The sequence below is a fragment of the Zootoca vivipara genome, chromosome 4 (assembly GCF_965207765.1).
Source record: "Zootoca vivipara chromosome 4, rZooViv2.hap1.1, whole genome shotgun sequence".
Lineage (NCBI taxonomy): Eukaryota > Metazoa > Chordata > Lepidosauria > Squamata > Lacertidae > Zootoca > Zootoca vivipara.
Window position 1 is genome coordinate 79150001 of NC_142587.1, and position 20265 is coordinate 79170265.

At 44.4% G+C, this 20265-nt stretch overlaps 1 protein-coding gene across 1 annotated transcript in view; it reads right to left on the bottom strand.

The window, feature by feature from the left end:
• PDX1 (pancreatic and duodenal homeobox 1) overlaps window positions 1–8596 on the bottom strand; it is a 32499-nt gene extending 23903 nt beyond the window's left edge. The window contains exon 1 of the mRNA XM_035115844.3: window positions 8075–8596. Coding sequence (XP_034971735.1) covers window positions 8075–8498 — 424 coding nt within the window. The 5' untranslated portion in view covers window positions 8499–8596. The remainder of the gene's footprint in view (window positions 1–8074) is intronic.
• Between the last annotated feature and the right edge of the window lie 11669 nt (window positions 8597–20265).

Consider the following 20265-nt stretch of genomic DNA (forward strand, 5'->3'; position numbering starts at 1 on the left):
GAGTCAGTTCTGAGTATGACTAATGTTGTGTATCACCTTATACATCTCACTACGGACCATCTTGAAAGAGGTATAATTAGGGATATTTTGTCCAGGAAAATGCTTGTCATCTGTGGTTTTTGCAAATAAAATAATTTACTTAAAAAAATGCATTATTATTTTAATTTGGGATGATTTCCCAGTTGATTTTAAAAGGCTGCAGTCTGCTAAGCAAACTTATTTGTGAGCAGGCCCTAACGAACTCAGTGGGACTTCCTTATCAGGATTGCACCCTCAAGTCTGAAGGAAGCCCTACATATTCCCTGTCTTAACCATGTTGTCTGAATAATTTAATGTGTATACCTGAAAAATCAGTATTTTGGTTCTTGGGTGAGGGCATTAATGAATTGCTCACATCACTTTATGGGTTGACTTCTATTGTTAATAAATGTGCAGAACTCTGACTTGGTTTTTTTTAATTAAAAAATGGATTGCGCTATACAACTTGCATTTTGCTTTCATTTATAAAGTATCCCTGCATTCAGTGAAAGTGAAGCAAATTTTCAATCCAGCAAAAAGTAGCTGGGCTGGATCTGAAATGAATATTCAACAATGGCTTCCAGTGAGTCCAGTTTTGCCACTCAAATTTTGAATGGAAATAATATAACTTTAAAATTCAAATTTATGTTTGAAATGTGATGTTTCGGCCTTTGAATTTGTGGCAATTCCTTATTTTTTTGTATGGGTGTCCGTTGTCAAACATCAAATGCGAACCTTGACGGCAGCCAAATCATCAAATCTTGTCAAATGAGAAATGCCTACTGCATTCCAAATAGGAGCAAATATAAAATATTTTATATTTGGTCAACACCCAGAGTGTATTCAGTGTTAGCAATTCCAGGATATAATTTTCATAGGCACATTCATTTAAGCTTTAATAGGAGTACCGAAAACAAAAAGATTGATTTCTATTGTATACGAAATATACTTTGAAACACCTCCTACTTTGAAATAACATCTACTTTGTAGGTTGGTTGGTATGTCAGCTTTACTGTGAGACATATGGATTATATTGTTTCAGCTTAGTTTTTAGCCGCCCTCAAGACCTTGAGTTGGATTCAAAGAACCATGTGGCAAGATTCTCATGCCCAAGGGAGATCTGAAGCTCACGCTTCTCCTCCAAAAAGCTGCGTGACAAATGTATTGAAAATGAGGAAAAATGGAAAAGCACTTTTTGATATGATATGGACTGCAGTACTAAGGGGGATTATCCAGAATCTTCCTGGGCTTGGCCAAGCCAGTAAATGCACCTGATGTGCGTCTTTGGGTCCTGCCCTTGGTGAGAAAAGGGAGATACAATTGTTTTAAAATAGTATTATGAGACACACACACATGTACACACACAGAAAATTATATCCATGTTAAATGCACAGTGCCTAGGACGTCTCACTGTGTCTAGCATGTCTCACTGAGCAAAAACACTGTGCTTGTGTCTTTACGCATTATCTTATACTGACTACACGTTACATGCTTAAAACACAACTAGTCCGTTCCTTTTCTCAATTTGGATGGAAGCTGGTTTGGAGGAAAATGCATCCAGGGAACAACAGGAGAGATGTGGTTTGTGGCTAACACTGTTCATACACACCGCTTCCCGAACCAGCGGTGGGAGCGCGCTGCATGCGGAGTAAACAGGACTGTGCCACACCACCGCCATAGCAATGCGCAGTGGTTGGCGTGAGCTCTGGACTGATCCCAGCTGAAGGCCGTTTAGGCTGCAATCCTAGCCCCACTTACCTGGGAATTCGATGGGACTTACTTCTAAGTAGACACAGTTAAGTCTGCACCCAGGTTTTCTACGCTGCTTTCAGTGGCATTTCGAGCGAAAGCTCAGCGTGCAAATGCTTGAAACAGATACGAGTTCCATAGATTTCGAGGGAAATTGCTGCAAGAAAAACATCCCTCTGATCCAGCCTAATATAGCGACAACTCTGTTTGATCCCCTCACACACGTCCAAGACTTTTAGTCGGTGAGGAAGGGTAGATCACAAATCGTTCTTTCCCATTAGGAATCTCTTGAGGATAAGGTTGTGTAATTAAGTATATACCGTCTAAAGAAACTGCAGAATTACGCGCATACAGTGTGCGGAGCACTCGGGAAGATCTCCTATTTTCTTTTCATGCGGGGTGTCTAAAACGGAATAGTTAAGATAGGAGGCAGGACTTCGGGCCCACCCGGTTGTCTTCCAATCAGTGTTACTGTTTGGGGGATAAAACAGCATTTTCCTGCGCCCTTTTCGGCTTTTTGTTCCCAGCGCTGTAGAGAGCGCGCGCGCTTGCTTCGAAGGAAGTGAACATGAGCTTGCAGCCTTAATTCAGAACCTCATTTGAAAAGTCTTCAATCTATTTTACAGAGGTGGTAAATCCTACTGAAATCGAGGAGACTTGGTCCCGAGGAAGAACCTGTTGGATTGCAGCCCTACGCAACAAATCTGTACGCACTTACCTGGAGATCTGCCCCATTGAACTCAATGACACTTACTTCTGTGTAAACATGAATAGGATTGCATTATAAGAGTCTTGACCCGTTGAGTCAAGTCTAGGTGGTTAGGCTTGAGCTTCTAACTCCGGAGAACGTACTTGGCTCAGACTCCGGATTATTTTATTAGGCTCATGCTAAATTACCATCTTTTCCCAACCTACTGTTCATTTCTCCAGAGGGAATGGGAAAGAGGGAGGAGGAGGAGGATCAAGAAGTTGTAGTTTTCTTTGCTGTCGTGATCAAGGAAGGGCAGTTGGGGGAACAAGCTGTGTCTGGCTGCACAATGTTATCGGCCCTGCGCCTTGCGCGCTCCAGGTCACGCCTTTCTGCAAATATTGCATTAAGGGCTTTGTTCCACCAGATAGCAGACATGGGGGCAGGGGGATCCCTACAAAGTTCTTAAGAGGGGTAACAAATAGACTTTCTCTTGTGGCCACTGACCAGATCATGTCGCTGGAAAACAGCGAAAGTGGGGGATGGGACGGGTAACGAAAGAGAGAAAGGCTCGAAGCTAACAAAACGGATAGATTCGTAAATATTGACATCGTTCCAATTTGTAAACCCGTGTGAAATCAATACGAAGAGTGGAATTAAAAATCGCAGAAATAAAATGAGATGTAATAAGAGAGGCTTGTGGTTCCCTTCAGGAACAACAGAATTATTGACGCATAAGCTTTCGCTGACGAGGGTTCATTTCATCAGATGTATGAAATGTAGGCCTACAGTGGTACCTCGGGTTAAGAACTTTGCTTCAGGATGAGAACAAAAATCGTGCTCCTGCGGCGGAAGGCAGGAGGAGGCTCCGTTAGCTAAAGTGGTGCTTCAGGTTAAGAACAGTTTCAGGTTAAGAACGGACCTCCAGAACGAATTAAGTTCTTAACCAGAGGTACTACTGTATTATATTTGGAGAAGTGGGGAGAATGAGAGAGAGAAAACTATACACAAGCTCAGGCGCGCATCTGACAAAACGAGCCTCAGGACAGAACGCTTCCAGAACGCTACCAATACATCTATTTGTGCCATAAGATTCTTATAGTACAACCCTATGCAGGTTCACTCAGAAATAAGCTGAGCTCAAGGGGGCTTACTCCTAAGAAAGTGTGTACAGGGCTGCCGCCTAAGGCATCTCTGAAAATCTGGAATTGAGAAGTAGACAAGGCCTGGCGGTTGGCAACAGCAAGCACACACAATAATTCTGTAACAACATCCGCAGAGCCCTGATGGATCAGCCGAGAGGCTCGCTCTGTTCGCGCAGTGGCCAACCAGGTGTCCATGGGAAGCCCGCGAGCAAAGCTCCCAGGAGCGATTCCCAGCAGCTGGCATTCAGAGACACATTGCCTCAGACAATGGAGGTAGAGGAAGTTTGTATAGTGGCTCAAAACAACACTTTTGTTTTGGAAATCTGGGAGTTGTTACAATCAAATTTGATGTACCAGCTTATGGATGCGTTAACTCAGAAGCAAGCCCCATGCCCGTCAACAGGCATTCCCATTTAATTGTACGGGGTTGCAACTTTGTAGGGGTTTACGCAATATAAATGGGCGAGGCGGGGAACCTAATGTATTTAAATGACATTTATTTCAAAGTGCGGTAAGGGGGTTCTTAGGCTTGTGTCTTAATGGTTGTAGGTAGTTAATGGCAATGGCATAGGGATCTCTTCTAATGAGAAAAGACTAAGAACGCCTGTGATTTCTACTAGAAGCCGTGGGCTCTTTCTCAAATAAACTCGTTTAAGAGCGAGGTGCCAGAATATAGATTATTTATTATTTATATTATTTATTCCGTGTGCGTACTGCTCAAGATAATCCTGCTATAGTGAGACCCAACTAGACACAATTCAAAGCTGCGGATAGGACTGTACAGATCCCTCCACATCAAAAGCAGCCAGGGCATCTCTGAGGCAAGATGAAGGGTGGTCACCTGGATCCAGGTAGGAACCAGCATAGGCTGTCTAAGGAAGGCGCCTTCCCGCTGGCAGATCTCCCTTTCTGGATTCCTACCAATGTATACACTTTAAATATAGACGCACGGGTTGTGGTTTGTTTGTTTGTTTGTTGTTGTTGTTGTTGTTTGTATCATACTAAAATACCGACATGCTTTACAGCGGGGACATTTCTTTTGCAACATATTTTAATGTTAAGAGTTCCATGGAAACAACTGGGCCTTACTTCCAAGTCAGTAAGTTTAGGTTCAGAGTGTGAATCCTGAATCTCTTCTAATCGCCTTTGGAAGTACATTCCGTATGAAGATCGATCTTGAATACTGTATTGGAAATAAGCCCCACTGGATTCAATAGAAATCACTGAATAGAGGATTGCAGCTTTAAACTATGCTGAATTTGTTCCAAAACGCGTGCATAAAATTGGTGCCCAGAAACCGTGAAGTGTCGTTTGTTAGGGTGCAACGGGGCAGGCGGGTTTTACGCGCTTAAAGGAGAGCAAGTTGCGCTTCAGGAGTCCTTGGGCAGCGCGACCCTGCTGGGGCTCTGGAGTCCGATCCTGAAGCCAGTTAAGACTGATCGCCAAAGTTAACAGCGCAAGGTTATGCCTGACAGCTAGGAAGCGAGGCCCATTGTGTTCATCGGGGCTTACTCCCTAGTAAATGTGCTAATGATACCAATCCCTGTAAAATCAATAGGATTTAGTTCCATATCGATATGCATAAGTTGCGGGCAGCCCCTCTCATCGGTTTCGGTAGAAGGCCCCGTCCACAACACACCGTCTAAATCCGGTTTGGTCCTGTCGGCGACACTGAGAATAAAACGGTTTAAACGGCAATCTCTAATTGCACTTTCCTGGGAATAGGCACCAGACTAATACTTCCGACGAAACGTGCAGAGGATTACACTGCGAAGGAAACAATTTCGCCACCAACATTTATGCAAAAGTTCCACGAACGTCCGTGGGACTCGCTTACTACTGGAGTGCAGAATCAGTTTCCACTCGGCTTAAGTCAAGAGGCAACAGCTGAAGGGATCGATGGATTGCCTTTCCAGGGTTCCGCTTGCAAATCTTTATGGAAATGGTTTCTGGCAATTTATCGCTCCCAATTCTCTGTTTCTATATTAGGTAGCTTTGCTCCCCGTGAGAATTAGCTGGAACGCTCTGGTTTAGATCCTGTTATAACTGGAGCAAACGCCGGGCCAGGAAACCCCCCCTCCTGCATAAAAATGCAAGATCTCCGACCTGCCCTAAGTCAGTGAAACCGAGGCATTTGGAATCAAAATTATTTAAATGGAAAACCATTTCCCCTTTACATTTCTTCTTTCTCTTTCTCTCCTTTTTGGAAAACACGTAGAAATGTTTATCAAAACAAGTTTTCTAAAATGATTACTAGACTACTTTAAATCCAGACATAGTGGCTTGGATGTCTTAGTGGGGTTAAAGTGGAATAAGATTACTGATTTCTCCACCTGCCCCAAGAGAATCTGAACTTAAAATAAAAAACCCGAATCCTTTTTAAATTTTGGTGAAATGCTGCAATCAATTCCCAAGAACCAGTAAGCGCTTGATTAAGATTGAGGCAAAAACCCCGCCAAGTATGTCTTAATAAGACAAAAGTAAGTTTCACGGACTTAATAATATGTCTTAATAATAAGACATATTCTTGCCACTTTTCCCAGGAGCTCTGTGAGCAAAAACGAGAAACTGTCTCATGAAGGGCGAATACTTTTGAAGAGCTAGTCTGGGGAGACACTTTTGCGGACTACAAGTGAAGGGAGCAGAATTTGACGCACAGTGGTCATAGTGCGAGTCGACTCGCATCTTTGGATCTAACTTTTAGCTCCCAAATATGTTGGTTTTGAAAACAGTAGCAAACCAAGCATCGCTTTAGAATAAGGTCAGCATTAAGTTCTTACTCTCAACTGATCAGCTGATTCATTGTTTGCCTTCCTTGCTGTGTAGGATTATGGCATTACAGAAATATTTTTTTGCCCCAATATTAATTGCCTAATAAATTATTGTTGGTAGACCGCTGTGCACAGTTCTAAGGCATCACACGCTGTGGTAAGGTTTCCTATTGTAGCAGGACGAGGTTAATGGGGCACCTTTATTGTTGTTTTACAAATGGCTTTAATCTTAATGATACTCTACTTGAGTCTGGGATTCATTTAATCCTATACAGTATATGCATGCCTGCTCAAAAGGAAGCCCACTTGAATCCAACAAAGTGATTTCCCAGGCCCTGCCGGCCCAAGACATTTTGGCACCTGAGGCGGACCCAAAATGGCGCCTCCATCCCCACCAGGGAAGAAAAGGTGAGGGAAGATCTATACCAGGAACAAGTGGGGAAGAAAGGATGACATTGGGATCTGCTGCCCTGTGGATCCTGCCGCCTGAGGTGGTCGCCTCACCTTGCTTCATGTGTGGGCCAGCCCTGTTTCCAGGTCAACATATAATACAGGATTGCAGTCTTAGTTCTCTCCCTTTCCTGGTTGCTTCCTAATTACATCATAGAAGTGCCACCAGGGCTACCTGGTGCAACCAGCCTAATGGCTTCCTTAAAGGCTGGCCATCTTTCTAACTGGAATAGGCAAAATATATTGAAGTGAAAAATGCATTAACAACAACAACAACACATACAGATTGCTAGATGCTGTACGAATATAAACCTCTCCCTGGATCCCCAAAAACTGGGTCGCTTGCCATTACAGTGACCCCCCAGCTCCAGTGAGGAAATGGAAGACCTTCAAAGTCCAGAAGCATTGCTGTATTAAGGCTAAGAAATCACTGTGCCTTTAAAGCACACACAATCACAATACTGGGAACTATAGTTTACAGAGCTACAATTCCCAGTGCTCTTAGCCTCTTAATAGCCTAGCGTTTTCAGGCTTCTATGAGGGAAGCCCTGTGTTTTATAGGTTTGGTGCGCAGCAGTAACTCCTAAGATTCTTGTGGCACCTTCAAGACTCACATATTTATTGCTAAAATTTGTTGTTAGTCCTCAGGGTGTCCCAAGACTTTCTGTAGATTTAACATTCAGAAGGGGAAATATTTCCTGCCTGCCATGGGGAGGGATGTAGAACCCTCAGCTTGGTTAAGTATATATCAGTGGCTGCTATTATTATTATTATTATTATTATTATTATTATTATTATTATTATTATTACCACTACTACTACTACCCCCGATTACGCTGGGCCCCAGCCACTATGGGCGGCTTCCAGCCCATAAAAACATAATAAAACGCACATTTTATTTCAGCGGCACCTCCTTTACCAAGTGTGACTGCAGTCTTTTGCAGGCTCCCCTTTGAAGGGAGCCCCATAAGCCAAATGGGGTTTTCTTTCCCGCCCGACCACCCTATAGGTTTGCGAATGCGTTTATGGGATCAAGTTGTTTCAAAGGTGGTGTTGGCCGTCGTTATAACCATCCTCCGCCCCCACCCTTGCCCAAGAAAGACTGGAAGCCCATTTCTCCGCCTTGGCAGTCAGGCATAGAGCGGTGCCCACGTTGAAAGCATAAACCCGACCCAGACGCTGCTGCGTCCTGCTTCAGCATGGACCGAGAGAGAAGGAGAGGGGCCGGAAGAAGAGAGGGGAAGGCGTCTTACCCGTGCCAGCCCACTGTCCCTTCCAGGCGTGGGATTTGGTGGATTTCATCCAGGGGAATGGCAAGTGCACTCTGGGCTCCCCTAGCACCCCAGAGTCCGCCCCATCTGCAAAGGGGAGCGCTTCCTGGTGCGAGTGAGGCAGCTGAGAGTGGTGGTGCTGGTGGTGAGGATGGTGATGGAGATGTGAAATGCCTGGGTCGTCGGTGATGGGGGGCACCTCGTAGGGGGAAATGTCCGGCGGGCTGCCTTGCTCCAAGGCCCCCAAAACACTCGGGTACGGGGGCTGCTGCTGCTGTTGGGGCTGCCTACCCATGTACAGGCACGCCGGAGGGCTCTGGCTATAATCCTGCGGCTGGGATCTCTGAAAGGCGCACGGCTCCTTGAAGAGCTGGCTGGAGGCGTAAAACTGGTCCTCGCTGTTCATGGCTGGAGGAGCCACCACCGGGGCGAGCCACGCACAGGCCAGGGCTGCGCTGCGAAGCCTTTGACAGGTGCGACTCACCTGCACCCGCGGCTGATGAGCCCCGAGGTCCAGGACATCTCGGGGAGCTTTCCCATTGGCTCTCCGACAGGCGCGTGAGCCCGCCTGGCTGCCCGCATTGGGCGGAGCCTTCCCAATAAGAATCCGCCCAGCTTAGAACCTGGGAGTTTCACTTTCTTGAGGTGTGTGAGTGTACGCGCAACTTTGTGATAGTAGCGATTGTAGTACAGTAACAGCAACAGCAACGTCCCCTCCTCAATAAACTTCCCTGTATTCGCAAGACATTCACCTCGTGGTTGTGCTATTGCAGCTGGCTTGGAGCAACAGCCGCCCCCCCCCCGGAAAAAGGGAAACAGTAACTGAACCAAGAGTGTCCTCGAACATGTAGGCGACAAAGAGCTTTCCTTCCTGGATAGCCAAAACCATATTTTGGATTAGAAACAGGAATGTTTCAGATCGGAGGCATGAGTTTTATTCTCTGAATTTCATAGTCTTCATAGCGCGGGCGCTCTTTTATTTAGATAGGGTGTATTCATTTATTTCAAAATGTAGCAAGCCAGCTCTGCTCAGTTGCGCCCCCCCCTTTCTTATTCTGCTGAGTGGAGCGATGTACTTTTGCCCCTAGAGTCCTGAAACCAGAAACTTTCAGGTAGTCCCTCTTTTTTAAAAAAAAAATGAGTGAAAGGGAAAGGGCCATCGTCTCTTGCCATGGCCACATCGCTTATTGCGCAAACCACATCCCGTTGAAGTCGGTTGCAAAGCGCGCCCTCATTGTGCTGAATGCTTCCCGGACGCCGTTTGCGTTGCAAGCTGACGAGTCCACACACTGTGCTGGGCAGAGTCCAGTGTGGAGCCGTTTCGAAGGGCTGGCCTTTAACAGCTCGCCTGCTGTGTGGTCAAGAAAGCACCTGGGAGAGTGTTTGAGGAGGGAGGGAGGGCTTAAAGGTGTGGGGGACCGTCCTCCACGTCGTGGAGAACAGGGCAGGTGGCCAGGGCCCGCTTTCCCGCACGTTTGTTTAAGCTCAATCAACAAGTGTCCAGGATTGTTGGATTTTTTAAACCTCCAACCTGGGAAACCTGTCGACCTGGGTGAATTCTATCAGCCAGAGATTAGAAAAGGCCACCAGTCGCTTATCAACTTTCTCAGTTCCTGCAGCAAGGAGGCTCAGCGTGCAAACAGAAAAGAAACACTTCCTAAAACTCTTCATGCTCCCAGCCCTCCTCCAATTCCTTGCTTACATGCTTATCAAATATTTGCATATTTTATTGTTGTTGTTGCTATATACAGCAGCTTGCTGTCATCTTGGATAACATTAAGGGCTAGCAAATTATCTGTTTGTAAAATGATCCAAAATTGATTTCACTTATTATATTATTTTGGAGGAGGGTGGTCATTTGGACTGTCCAGTCTCCAGCCTAAAAATGTGTTGCCTTCTCTTATTTATTGTTATTTATTATTTTTATGATTGGTTTAATAGTAAATCAATTTGTGTGTATCAGTAGAGATTTCTGCCTTGGCTCAATCTCCCCTCTGCAATCATATGCATAGTTACTGAGGGGGGGGGGTTAACCTCTGTATTGTGCATAGGATGGGCTGTACATTGCCTGAAAAGGAAGTGTTTTCTCTCAACCTCATCCCTTCCTTTCCAGCAACTGCAAAATGGGTATAAAAACCCTGGCCTAGTTTACAGGCTGCTTACAGGATCACAGTGGTATGTTTCGTGCAGCACTCTGAATATTCAAACAAAGGAAAAGCCTGGTACTTACATAATAAGCGGATAATTCAGCCAATATTTGGCATTTTAAAACCCGGTGGATTTCAATGGCAAAGTTAAGCACATGGTTAAATCTTTCATAAAGTACTAAAGGTAAAGGGACCCCTGACCATTAGGTCCAGTTGTGGACGACTCTGGGGTTGCAGCGCTCATCTCGCTTTACTGGCCGAGGGAGCTGGTGTACAGTTTCTGGGTCATGTGGCCAGCATGGAGAACCAGAGCAGCACACGGAAACCCGTTTAACTTCCCACTGGAGCGGTACCTATTTATCTACTTGCACTTGGTGCTTTCGAACTGCTAGGTTGGCAGGAGCAGGGACCGAGCAACGGGAGCTCACCCCGTTGCGGGGATTCGAACTACCGACCTTTTGATCGGCAAGCCCTAGGCTCTATGGTTTAACCCACAGCTTAATTTTTGGCTAGATTGTGCCCTGAGAATTATTACTACTGGAATGCCTAATAGTCTTTCTTTCTTCTTTGGCAATCACTTGTAGCCGAGTAAGATTGTCTTCCATAAACACGATTTTAATGTTGTGCGGATGCCTGATGATCGTCTTCCAAAGCAACTACTCAATTCCAAACTTAAAAATGGAAAGTGTAATGCTGGTGGTCAGCAAAAGAGGTTTAAAGGCTGTCTCAAGGCAAATCTTTTAAAAATGTAGTATAAACACTGACAACTGGGAAACACTGGCCTGCGAGCGCTCCAATTGGAGAACAGCCTTTACCAAAGGTGTCATGGGCTTTGAAGAAACTAGATCTCAGGATGCAAGGGAGAAACTTGCTAAGAGGAAGGCATGCTTGGCAAATCCACACTGTGATCAACTCCCACCTGAAACCAATGAAAGGTGATTTGAGCCCTACCTACAGGCTTTTAGTATAAAAACACAATGCAAGAAATATGAAAGCAAGGGTGAAGCTCAGATTTTAATCTGTTTAGGTGTTTTTTTAATGTCTGGAAAATTGTCACTGTGGGATATAAATCTTTGAAACAAATAACTCAAAACAACAGAATTTGTCCCACTGAGTGTGAAAACAGATGGAAGTTGAGAGTCTTCTCTTAAATGTAGGCCTATATCTTTGGGATTAAAAACCCACCAGGTCAATTTTGCTGGGCAGAAGCTTCCTTTAGGAACCCATTTGGGCTGATTAGCCTCACGTTAGGATGCCTTGAAAAAACAGCCTCTTTAATTTACTGCTTCCATACACATAATGAGAGCTTGTTCTTGGAATAGGACGCTTTTGGGAAGAGTCGTGGTCCCTGGGGTCCCACCCCCACCTGACCCATCCAGCTCTGCCTGCTTTCAATTCCCCCTGGCGCAGGGTGAGGATTTTCAAATTCACTCTCAACCTTGTTTTGCTTAACTTGCCTTCAATTTCCTTGTAGTGACTCTTGAGTACAAGCATGGATAGCACGTTTCTTAAAAGGGGCATGTGCCTAATGTACATACTCTGCTAGAGCAGCGGTGGGCAGAAGATGGACCCATGTCTGCTAGTATATCACAGGCTGATTTGCAGTAGTTCAGAAAGAGTTTCTAATTCCCTCTTGTTCAACAATAGCATCTGAAGAAATGCAGACTCATTCCGAATTAGGCACTTAGAATCTTAGAATTTTGAAGTGTCAGGCATAGCTCTAGTGGCTTTAGCCCAAACGTAGCAGAGTTTTCCTGCACAGTGCAGAAGCTAGTTGAGGTGGAAATGACTAGTCGGCTAGACGCAGAATAACTATTTACAGGATTTATTAAAAGAAAAGAAAACCAGCAGAGTTTCTGCATACAAAGCAAAGCAAAACAAATCCTTTCTGTTTCTCTCTCTCCAACCATACGCAGCACTCCTACTCCTAACACCCAACAAGAAACAACTGTGCTAGCATTCCTATATAACAGAGTTCAGTGCTGGTCATTAACCAATCAGAGAGCTGTTGCCAGGCCAGGCAGACCTTGGCTTTCTGCCAAGAGTAAATTGACACTGCCTTGAGTTAATTGTGTGAAGCAAGAATCTGTAAGTTTCCCATGAGAACTAATTATCAGAAACCGAACATAGAATCCCCAATCTGCAGCAACTTAGATATTAATTTGTACCTCTGTTATGTATATCCATAGCTCATGGAGCACAGTAGGCAACTGGTTCCACCCCCTGAGCCACTATTTGGAATCTGGTTCCAGGGGGTGGAAAGAAAAAAGTAGACTCCACTTATCTGAACTCTACTGTAAGGGATGGTTTGGACATTGTTCACCCTATGTGCAGGGCATAGAAAGGCTTTGCTCAAAGCCACAGTACCTGGGGAAAGTAACATCTGAAAAAATATGTAGTGGTTTCGCACCCGTGCTTTCATGCTTCCTCTGCACAGCGCACTCAGGGGAACTGCAGAATACAACAGGGAACATCCCAACTTTCCCTTTCCCCATATACACCATCACCACTGGTGAAGAGCTTTCTCATAGCCTGCTGCTGCAGGCAAGGTGAATCGAGTCTAAACTGCTACAGGTCAATGCATCATCACCTAGACAGGGAGATTTGTGTAGAAATGTGCAAGAAATAGTGGTGCATTTGTGCCTGCTCAGACCCATCTCATGGACCCTTGGCTATGTCTGAGTATGCACAAATGTACCACAATTTATTGTGCACAAATTTCTCTGTCCAGGTGATATCTTTGCACAGGTATCCATGAGGTGTGTGTTCTTTCTCAGGTGAAAAAGCCACCTGGCAGAGAGAGAGAGAGAGAGAATGCACAACAGGGTAAAGATTTGGCTGATAGGTTACTTCTCCCCCACCACTCGCCACAATCCATGTGCTGTAGGATCTGTGAATGAGCTCATTGTATAATGGATGTGGTAGGGCATCTAGACTGAGAACCATTGATTAGCCCAGGGCTAGTTTGGTAGCCTGAAAGAGGTTGACCCCTGGAGATGAGTAATCTGCTCCTTCCCAGCTGAGACTGGTTGACTTGGCGACGCAGCTATGAGGGGGCGGAAAGCTGCCCAAAGGACAAAGATCATTTCCCTTCCCTGGTCTCTCGCTTGCTTGCGCGCTCTCGCTCATGCACTACTCATATTAACTTTGCACTCTTTGCCTAATTGCAGCTTTCCCTCGAAAATTAAACCCATCTCATTGCTCCACGGGTTCCCACATTGCATCTGGTTTCTTCTGGCACCCAAAAGAGGAGAAAGGAGGTGAATAACTTTGACCAAACTGAAGAACCTAGGAGGAAATACACACAGGGGCGGGAGAGAGAAAACAATGAGCAGATTGCTCTTCTCCCACACCTCTCCTCTCGTACAGTCCCTTTTATTTGTTATTCTGCACCTGGCCAATGATCCTTAACCTCTCCCACTGTTCAAAGCACAGTTCACACATTCATGTCACATCACTTGATGACACAACACTTCTGCCATTTACCAATGGTGTGAACAGATGCTGCTGAAACGCTTTGGCCTAAAGTTCTATCCTAGTTTGGTTGGCAGTGAGCTGCTCACCCAGTAGAGGCTGATCCCCATTCGGACTGGCAGGGTGGAAGGCTGGGAGGTCAATAGTAGGTGGAGCAAGACCTCACTTGCCCAAAAGCATGCTTTATGAACATGGGGGTTGGAGGAGACTGTCCAGCTCCATAATAGAATTGCATATATGTATATGTAAAAAAAGATAAAAGGTAGAGGACCCCTGGTCAGTTAAGTCCAGTCAAAGGCGACTATGGGGTGTGGCACTCATCTTGCTTTTCAGGCCAAGAACCAGGCTCATGGAAGATCCCTGGTCCACAGCCAGATGAATGGGCTGGCTCTCAGAGAAGGGTTCACACCAGATCTGATCCTTCCTGGGATTCTTAAGGTACTGTTGGAAAAGGACAACCAAAATGATCAAAGAGACAGTGCCACGCGGTATGGTGGACACCTTAGTTTACAGAAAAGGTCTGCAAGAGGTGACATGACGGAAGTTTGTGAAAATTATGCACAGCATGGAGAATAGAAAGCGGATAGAGAAAAGTTTTTTCTTCCTTTCTCTGAATGCTCCAACTCATGGGCATCCAACAAAACTGAATGTTGGAAGATTCAGGGCGGGTAAATGTCTTTGTGCAGTGCATAGTTAAACTATGGAATTTGCTCCATAATTGGCCACCAACTTGGATGGCTTTAAAAGATGATTGGAGAAATTCATGGAGGATGAGGCTATCCATAGCTACTCGTTATGATGGCTATACCCTGCCTATGGTTGCAGATGCACCATTAATTTGAAGAATATTTACAGCACATGCCTTCCCTCAAATAATCCTAGGAACTGTAGCAGCCCTAACAAACCTACCGGGAAAATGATTTTAGGTGTTGTTGTTTTTTAAATTGTATGCTGCTTTGGAAATTTTCCACTGTGGGAAACAGCAGAATTTATCTCACTGAGTGTGAAAACAGGAGGAAGTTGAGTTCTTCTCTTAAAGGTAGGCCTATATCCTTGGGATGAAAAACCCAGCTGGTCAAAAGCTTCCTTCAAGAACCTATTTGGGCCTCCCCTACCCTCAATATCACCCAAAGGCCACTGAGCATTTGATTCAGTATTGAGCCATTAGGCAATTGCCCTCCCAAGCCATTTAACAGCAGCCCTTATGGATAAATAAACATAAAGAGCAGTAAAACAATTATCGTAAGGACAGTGAAAATGCATTCTATTAACAGGAATGAGATAGACGCTATAGCTTCTTCTTTAGCTCATCTGTGTCCCCTCCATCCTGGCTTTAAGTTTTCCACCAACAGAGAAAGAAAGTCTTGGAGAACGACTTTCCAAAATATGATCTAAAATCTAAATCCCAACTATTATCTCTAAGATGCCATTTAATATAACCAATAACCAAGCCATCAAGCCTATTTTGTAGACCAGAGCTCATCACTGATATTCCCATGGTTGGGATATTTGTCGCATGAGTAGGGATGGATGAACATGTCTAGTTCAGTTTCTCTCAGTTTCTCATTTTTCCATTCTTCGGTTCTCCACATTTACACACCAGTCCACATTGTTTTTCCCCCCAAGAAAGTATTCACAAAAATTCATCTCCATTTCTCCTAATAGACACATTTTTCGATGCAGCTTTGCCTAATGTGCACATTGTTGCAAACCACTTTCCTGTAACATAGCACACTTTTATAAGTTACTTTCCGGAGAATGTGCATTTTTATGCACACTTTACCCCAGCGCATGCTTTATCCTAGTGCACATTGCTTGGTTGGAGAACAGCATTGTGAAAATTCAGGTAAGTTTTGATTATTACAAGGCAGCTGTATTTGAGCCCTTGTAGTTCAGAAAATGTGAATTAGGAGGGTTTTCCTATAAATGTGAAAAGAATTGAATTTCTACTCAGAATTATTGGGCTGAGTTTACAGAGACTTGTGCTGTCCTCAAACTTCGTGAGTTATGTTACTGAAGCAGATCAAGTTGAGAGAAGGAGAAATGTAATTCTGCCAGATGTCTGAAATTCTGCAAACTCTTCCTATGTTCTTTGGTAAAGAGGTTTTCATACTATGCTGCTGTTGTAATTATTATTAATAAATCACCCACCTCTTCATTTTATTGTCTTATTTGGGTTAAGCCTCGGTTCTAAACCAGGACCTAGGCCTCTTGGATCACATCTGCAACTGTGCAAGTTGGCTTCTTTTACCTGAGGGCCCATGGAGTTTTCTTGGCAGGGATACTGGAGTGGCTTGCCGGTTCCTTCTCCAGGTACCGGGAGAAAAGTAATGACAAACCTAGACAACATCTTAAAAAGCAGAGACATCACCTTGCCAACAAAGGTCCGTATAGTTAAAGCTATGGTTTTCCCAGTAGTGATGTGTGGAGGTGAGAGCTGGACCATAAAGAAGGCTGATCGCCGAAGAATTGATGCTTTTGAATTATGGTGCTGGAGGAGACTCTTGAGAGTCCCATGGACTGCAAGAAGATCAAACCTATCCATTCTTAAGGAAATCAGCCCTGAGTGCTCACTGGAAGGACAGATCCTGAAGCTGAGGCTCCAATACTTTGGCCACCTCATGAGAAGAGAAGACAGCTTCCAGGTCATGTGGCCAGCATGACAAAGCCGCTTCTGGCGAACCAGAGCAGCACACGGAAACGCCATTTACCTTCCCACTGTAGCGGTACCTATTTATCTACTTGCACTTTGATGTGCTTTCGAACTGCTAGGTTGGTAGGAGCTGGGATCGAGGAACAGGAGCTCACCCTGTCATGGGGATTCAAATCGTCGACCTTTTGATCGGCAAGCCCTAGGCTCTGTGGTTTAACCCACAGTGCCACCCACGTCCCCTTGGGATCTTAGGGATGTCTAAAATACAGTCTGAGTTCTCCTGCCTCAGGTTGGGAGGTCAAACAGAAGTAGTAGCAACAGCTTCCTACCTTAACAGGGTTGGTGTTGCTCCCTGGGTGCTAGCACCATCTGATTCCCCCAAGAAAATTCCAACCTGGGTTTTTGGGATTGTTTTTCTTTGTGGTAATGTTGTGGGTAGCATGAGAGGATATATTGATTAAATATTATCCTTCCTAACTCATGCTAGTGAGTTTATTCATACAGCAGAGTACATCAATCCCCCTCTTTACACAGCAGGAAGCTAGTTACAGATTTGTTAGAATCTCTTCAGTTCTATTGTTCCTGGTAAGACCCCTTTGATTCCCTCCTAAAAGAATAAAGACACAAAAGTCTTCCTTTAAAAGTAATAATAAGTTTACTCACATTCAGTTCACAGTTGGATTCCTGAAGGCAGGCTTTAGTTTAGAGTTATAGAAGAGGGTTTGAGTTCATCCCATATGGGAACTCATGCCAAATGCTGCTGGCTGAGAGCCAGCAGTGCAGTCCAAGAGAAGAAAAGGCATCAAAAGGTGGCTGCGTGACTAGACCTCTTGTGGGGTCTGGAAGGATCACACCCACCTACCTGGTCACATGCAAAGGAAGGATGCTTCAGAGTCCAAGATCAGGTGTAACAGGAAGTTCAACATTCCCCTGCATGCCCACTCTAGGCAAACAGGAAATGTTGTATTTGACTGCTTATGTTACATCCCACATTCTTGACACAGTGGAAGGTCTAAATGATGGTGAAAGTCACTCATTAAATATAAAACAGTGATTCCCAAAGTGGGCATACCACCCCCCTGGGGAGCAGTAGGATTACTTAGCAGGGTGTTAAAAGGCAACAGAAAGACAGTGGAGGTGTAAATGACTATCAGTTTTTGAAATAAAAATTTAAAAATTCCTTCCAGTTGCACCTTAGAGACCAACTAAGTTTGTCATTGGTATGAGCTTTCATGTGCATGCACACTTTTTCAGATACTGTACATGTATCTGAAGAAGTGTGCATGCACACAAAAGCTCATACCAATGACAAACTTGGTTGGTCTCTAAGGTGCTACTGGAAGGAATTTATTTATTTTTATTCTGTTTCGACTACGTCAGACCAACACGGCTACCTACCTGTAACTAGTTTTTGAAATGCTTGTGTCACTGGATCAAGTTGATCCATTTTGTTGAATTAATTAAACAAAATAGTTTTAATTGGAATTTAATGAAATGTGCAATTATTTGTTAGTGTTTTGAATTTCAATATGTTATTGTCTTCCTTACCTGGTCATGCAATCTTATTTTATTTATATACCACCCTTGGTCATAAGATATCAGGGCGGTTCACAGAGTAAAATACAGGATAAAACCAAGTAAAAAAGTAAAACAACAGCAAAACAATACCTCCCCTTCCAAAGACACATATAAAAGGCTGTAGAATATGAATCAGCCAAAGGCCTGGTTGAAGAGGGCACTGGGAGTGCATTTGTGGAACCAGGGGGGGGCAGTGACCCCCCAACACTTGGAAACCTCTGGTCTAAACCATTTGTGGGGCAACCATTCTGCTTCTGAGTTCTACAGGACTGGAACAGTCTGCTACCATTACAGTGAACATAGCCACAGAAAACCTTCTTTTTTATAATACCAAATAAGCCTTTGGGGACAAAATGCACTTGTCATGTGTTTCCAATGGTAGGGACGGCTTCCTATTATGAGGGCAACCAATTGCTGTGGTACATCTGCCCTAAACATTGTGAACAACAGGTGATCGTGGCAGTGAAGTTCCTGTAAACGCTGCTTACTCCATAAAACCCAAAGTCACTTTCACTTGAGCTGTTCTCTCTGAATGGTAAATCCACCCAGAGCTGACGGTGACACATTTGCTGCGACAACAACTATCACACCAAGCCAAGCCGGACAAACAGAGGGAAGGCAATAAAAAGCAGTGCAAATTGATTCCTCTCCAGGGAGAACCATTAGCTGGTGTCCTGATGTAAGCCACTCTCTCTAATGAGCATTTCTTAGTAGAACAAACAGTTTCCTTTAAAAGTACATGAATTTTATATGATTTACAGCTAATTCTCTTTAATTCTGCCTGTATGAGCAGGTGATAAGGGAATGTCAAGCCAGCTAAGAGCAACAGAAGCTGTTAGGAAGAAAAAGCTTGTGTGTGTATATATGTGTGTGTGTTTAAGGCCAGTATCCAGGCACTGGGTAAATCAAAATGGCACGGTCTTCTGTAGAAGTTGTAGAAATAGCTGCTACTTCACAGCGGCAGTTCGTGCTGCCTCTTCTCACCATATCTTTCTTAAGAATACAGATTTTTCAAAGCGTTTCAAAAATGCAAGGGAAGAAGCCCATCGAGGGCCAGCTTACAAATGCATCGCTTGATGACTGCAACAGGAAGTGATGACTGTCAACAGTGGATGCAGATTAGGTCAGGATTACTTTCTACCAGCTTAGGCAGGTATGCCAACTGTGTTCCCAATCAATTCATTTGTGTATTTATTTAAACATGTTAATAATTTATAATATTAATTATATTATACAGTGGTACCTCATGTTGCGTACGGAATCCATTCCAGAGCCCCATACGCAACATGAGCAGTACGCAACATGAAACACCGCGTCTGTGCATGTGCGCGGTGCAATTCGTCGCTTCTGCGCATGCCGGCATTTGTCACGTCTGCGCATGCGCGAACCACCAAACCCCGAAAGTAACCTGTTCCGGTACTTCCAGGTTCGGCGCGTATGTATCCCGTGTCGTACGCAACCCGCAGCATTCATAAGAAGAGGTATGACTCTAATAGCAAAGTAAAATTTCTAAGCTGTGTACAACACTCAACATATAAAAATAATTATGTAAATCCACTAATCCCCACATCATTTTAATCCACCATATATTTGGGGAAGCTGCTCACTAACTGCTGTGCATTTCAGCACTTTCTAAGACATCATAACCAAATTTTGCATTATGGTTCCTGACATCAAGGAGCAGATATTTGTCTATGTTTGGATACAACTGGACACCATTTTGAATCTTGGTTTCTTGGACTTCCCAAGTTTCTTGACTTCTGCTCAAAACATGACTGCAGGTGCTCTTCCTTACAAGTGCAGAAATGATACTTCGTTAAAGCAGATTAATGGTACAGACTGGGTGGCATGAAAAGAGCCAAATACGGCTCAGGGGCTCTTATAGGGCAAAGGGTTAACAGGGGTTAGTTTGGTCTAAGAGGAGCAAGGGTCAAGGAACCAACGTTTATTATGTGGGATGGAACACTGGGGCAGACAAGTCACAACAGTTCCTAGAGTGTCCACTAAGAGGAACTCACCTGGAGGGACACCTGACTAAGCTCAGTTCCTGTTCCTCCAGATATGCAGATGAGATGGATTAGCTGGCAGACAAAAGTCCCTAGCCAGCAGCCATTCTCTCTCTTAGCCATTTCTTCTTCCATGGGAACACATCTCCAGAGAATCTACAGTTAGGATGGTTCTCCCTCTCGGCTTCTTGCCGAGAGAGAGACCAGATGGAGCCTCACTTTACTAAGTAGACTCCAGATGTACATATTTGTAACTTTTCTACGTAAGCCTGCCTTTCTGAGATTATGCTGTTAACTCAGGATGTCATGTGAGCA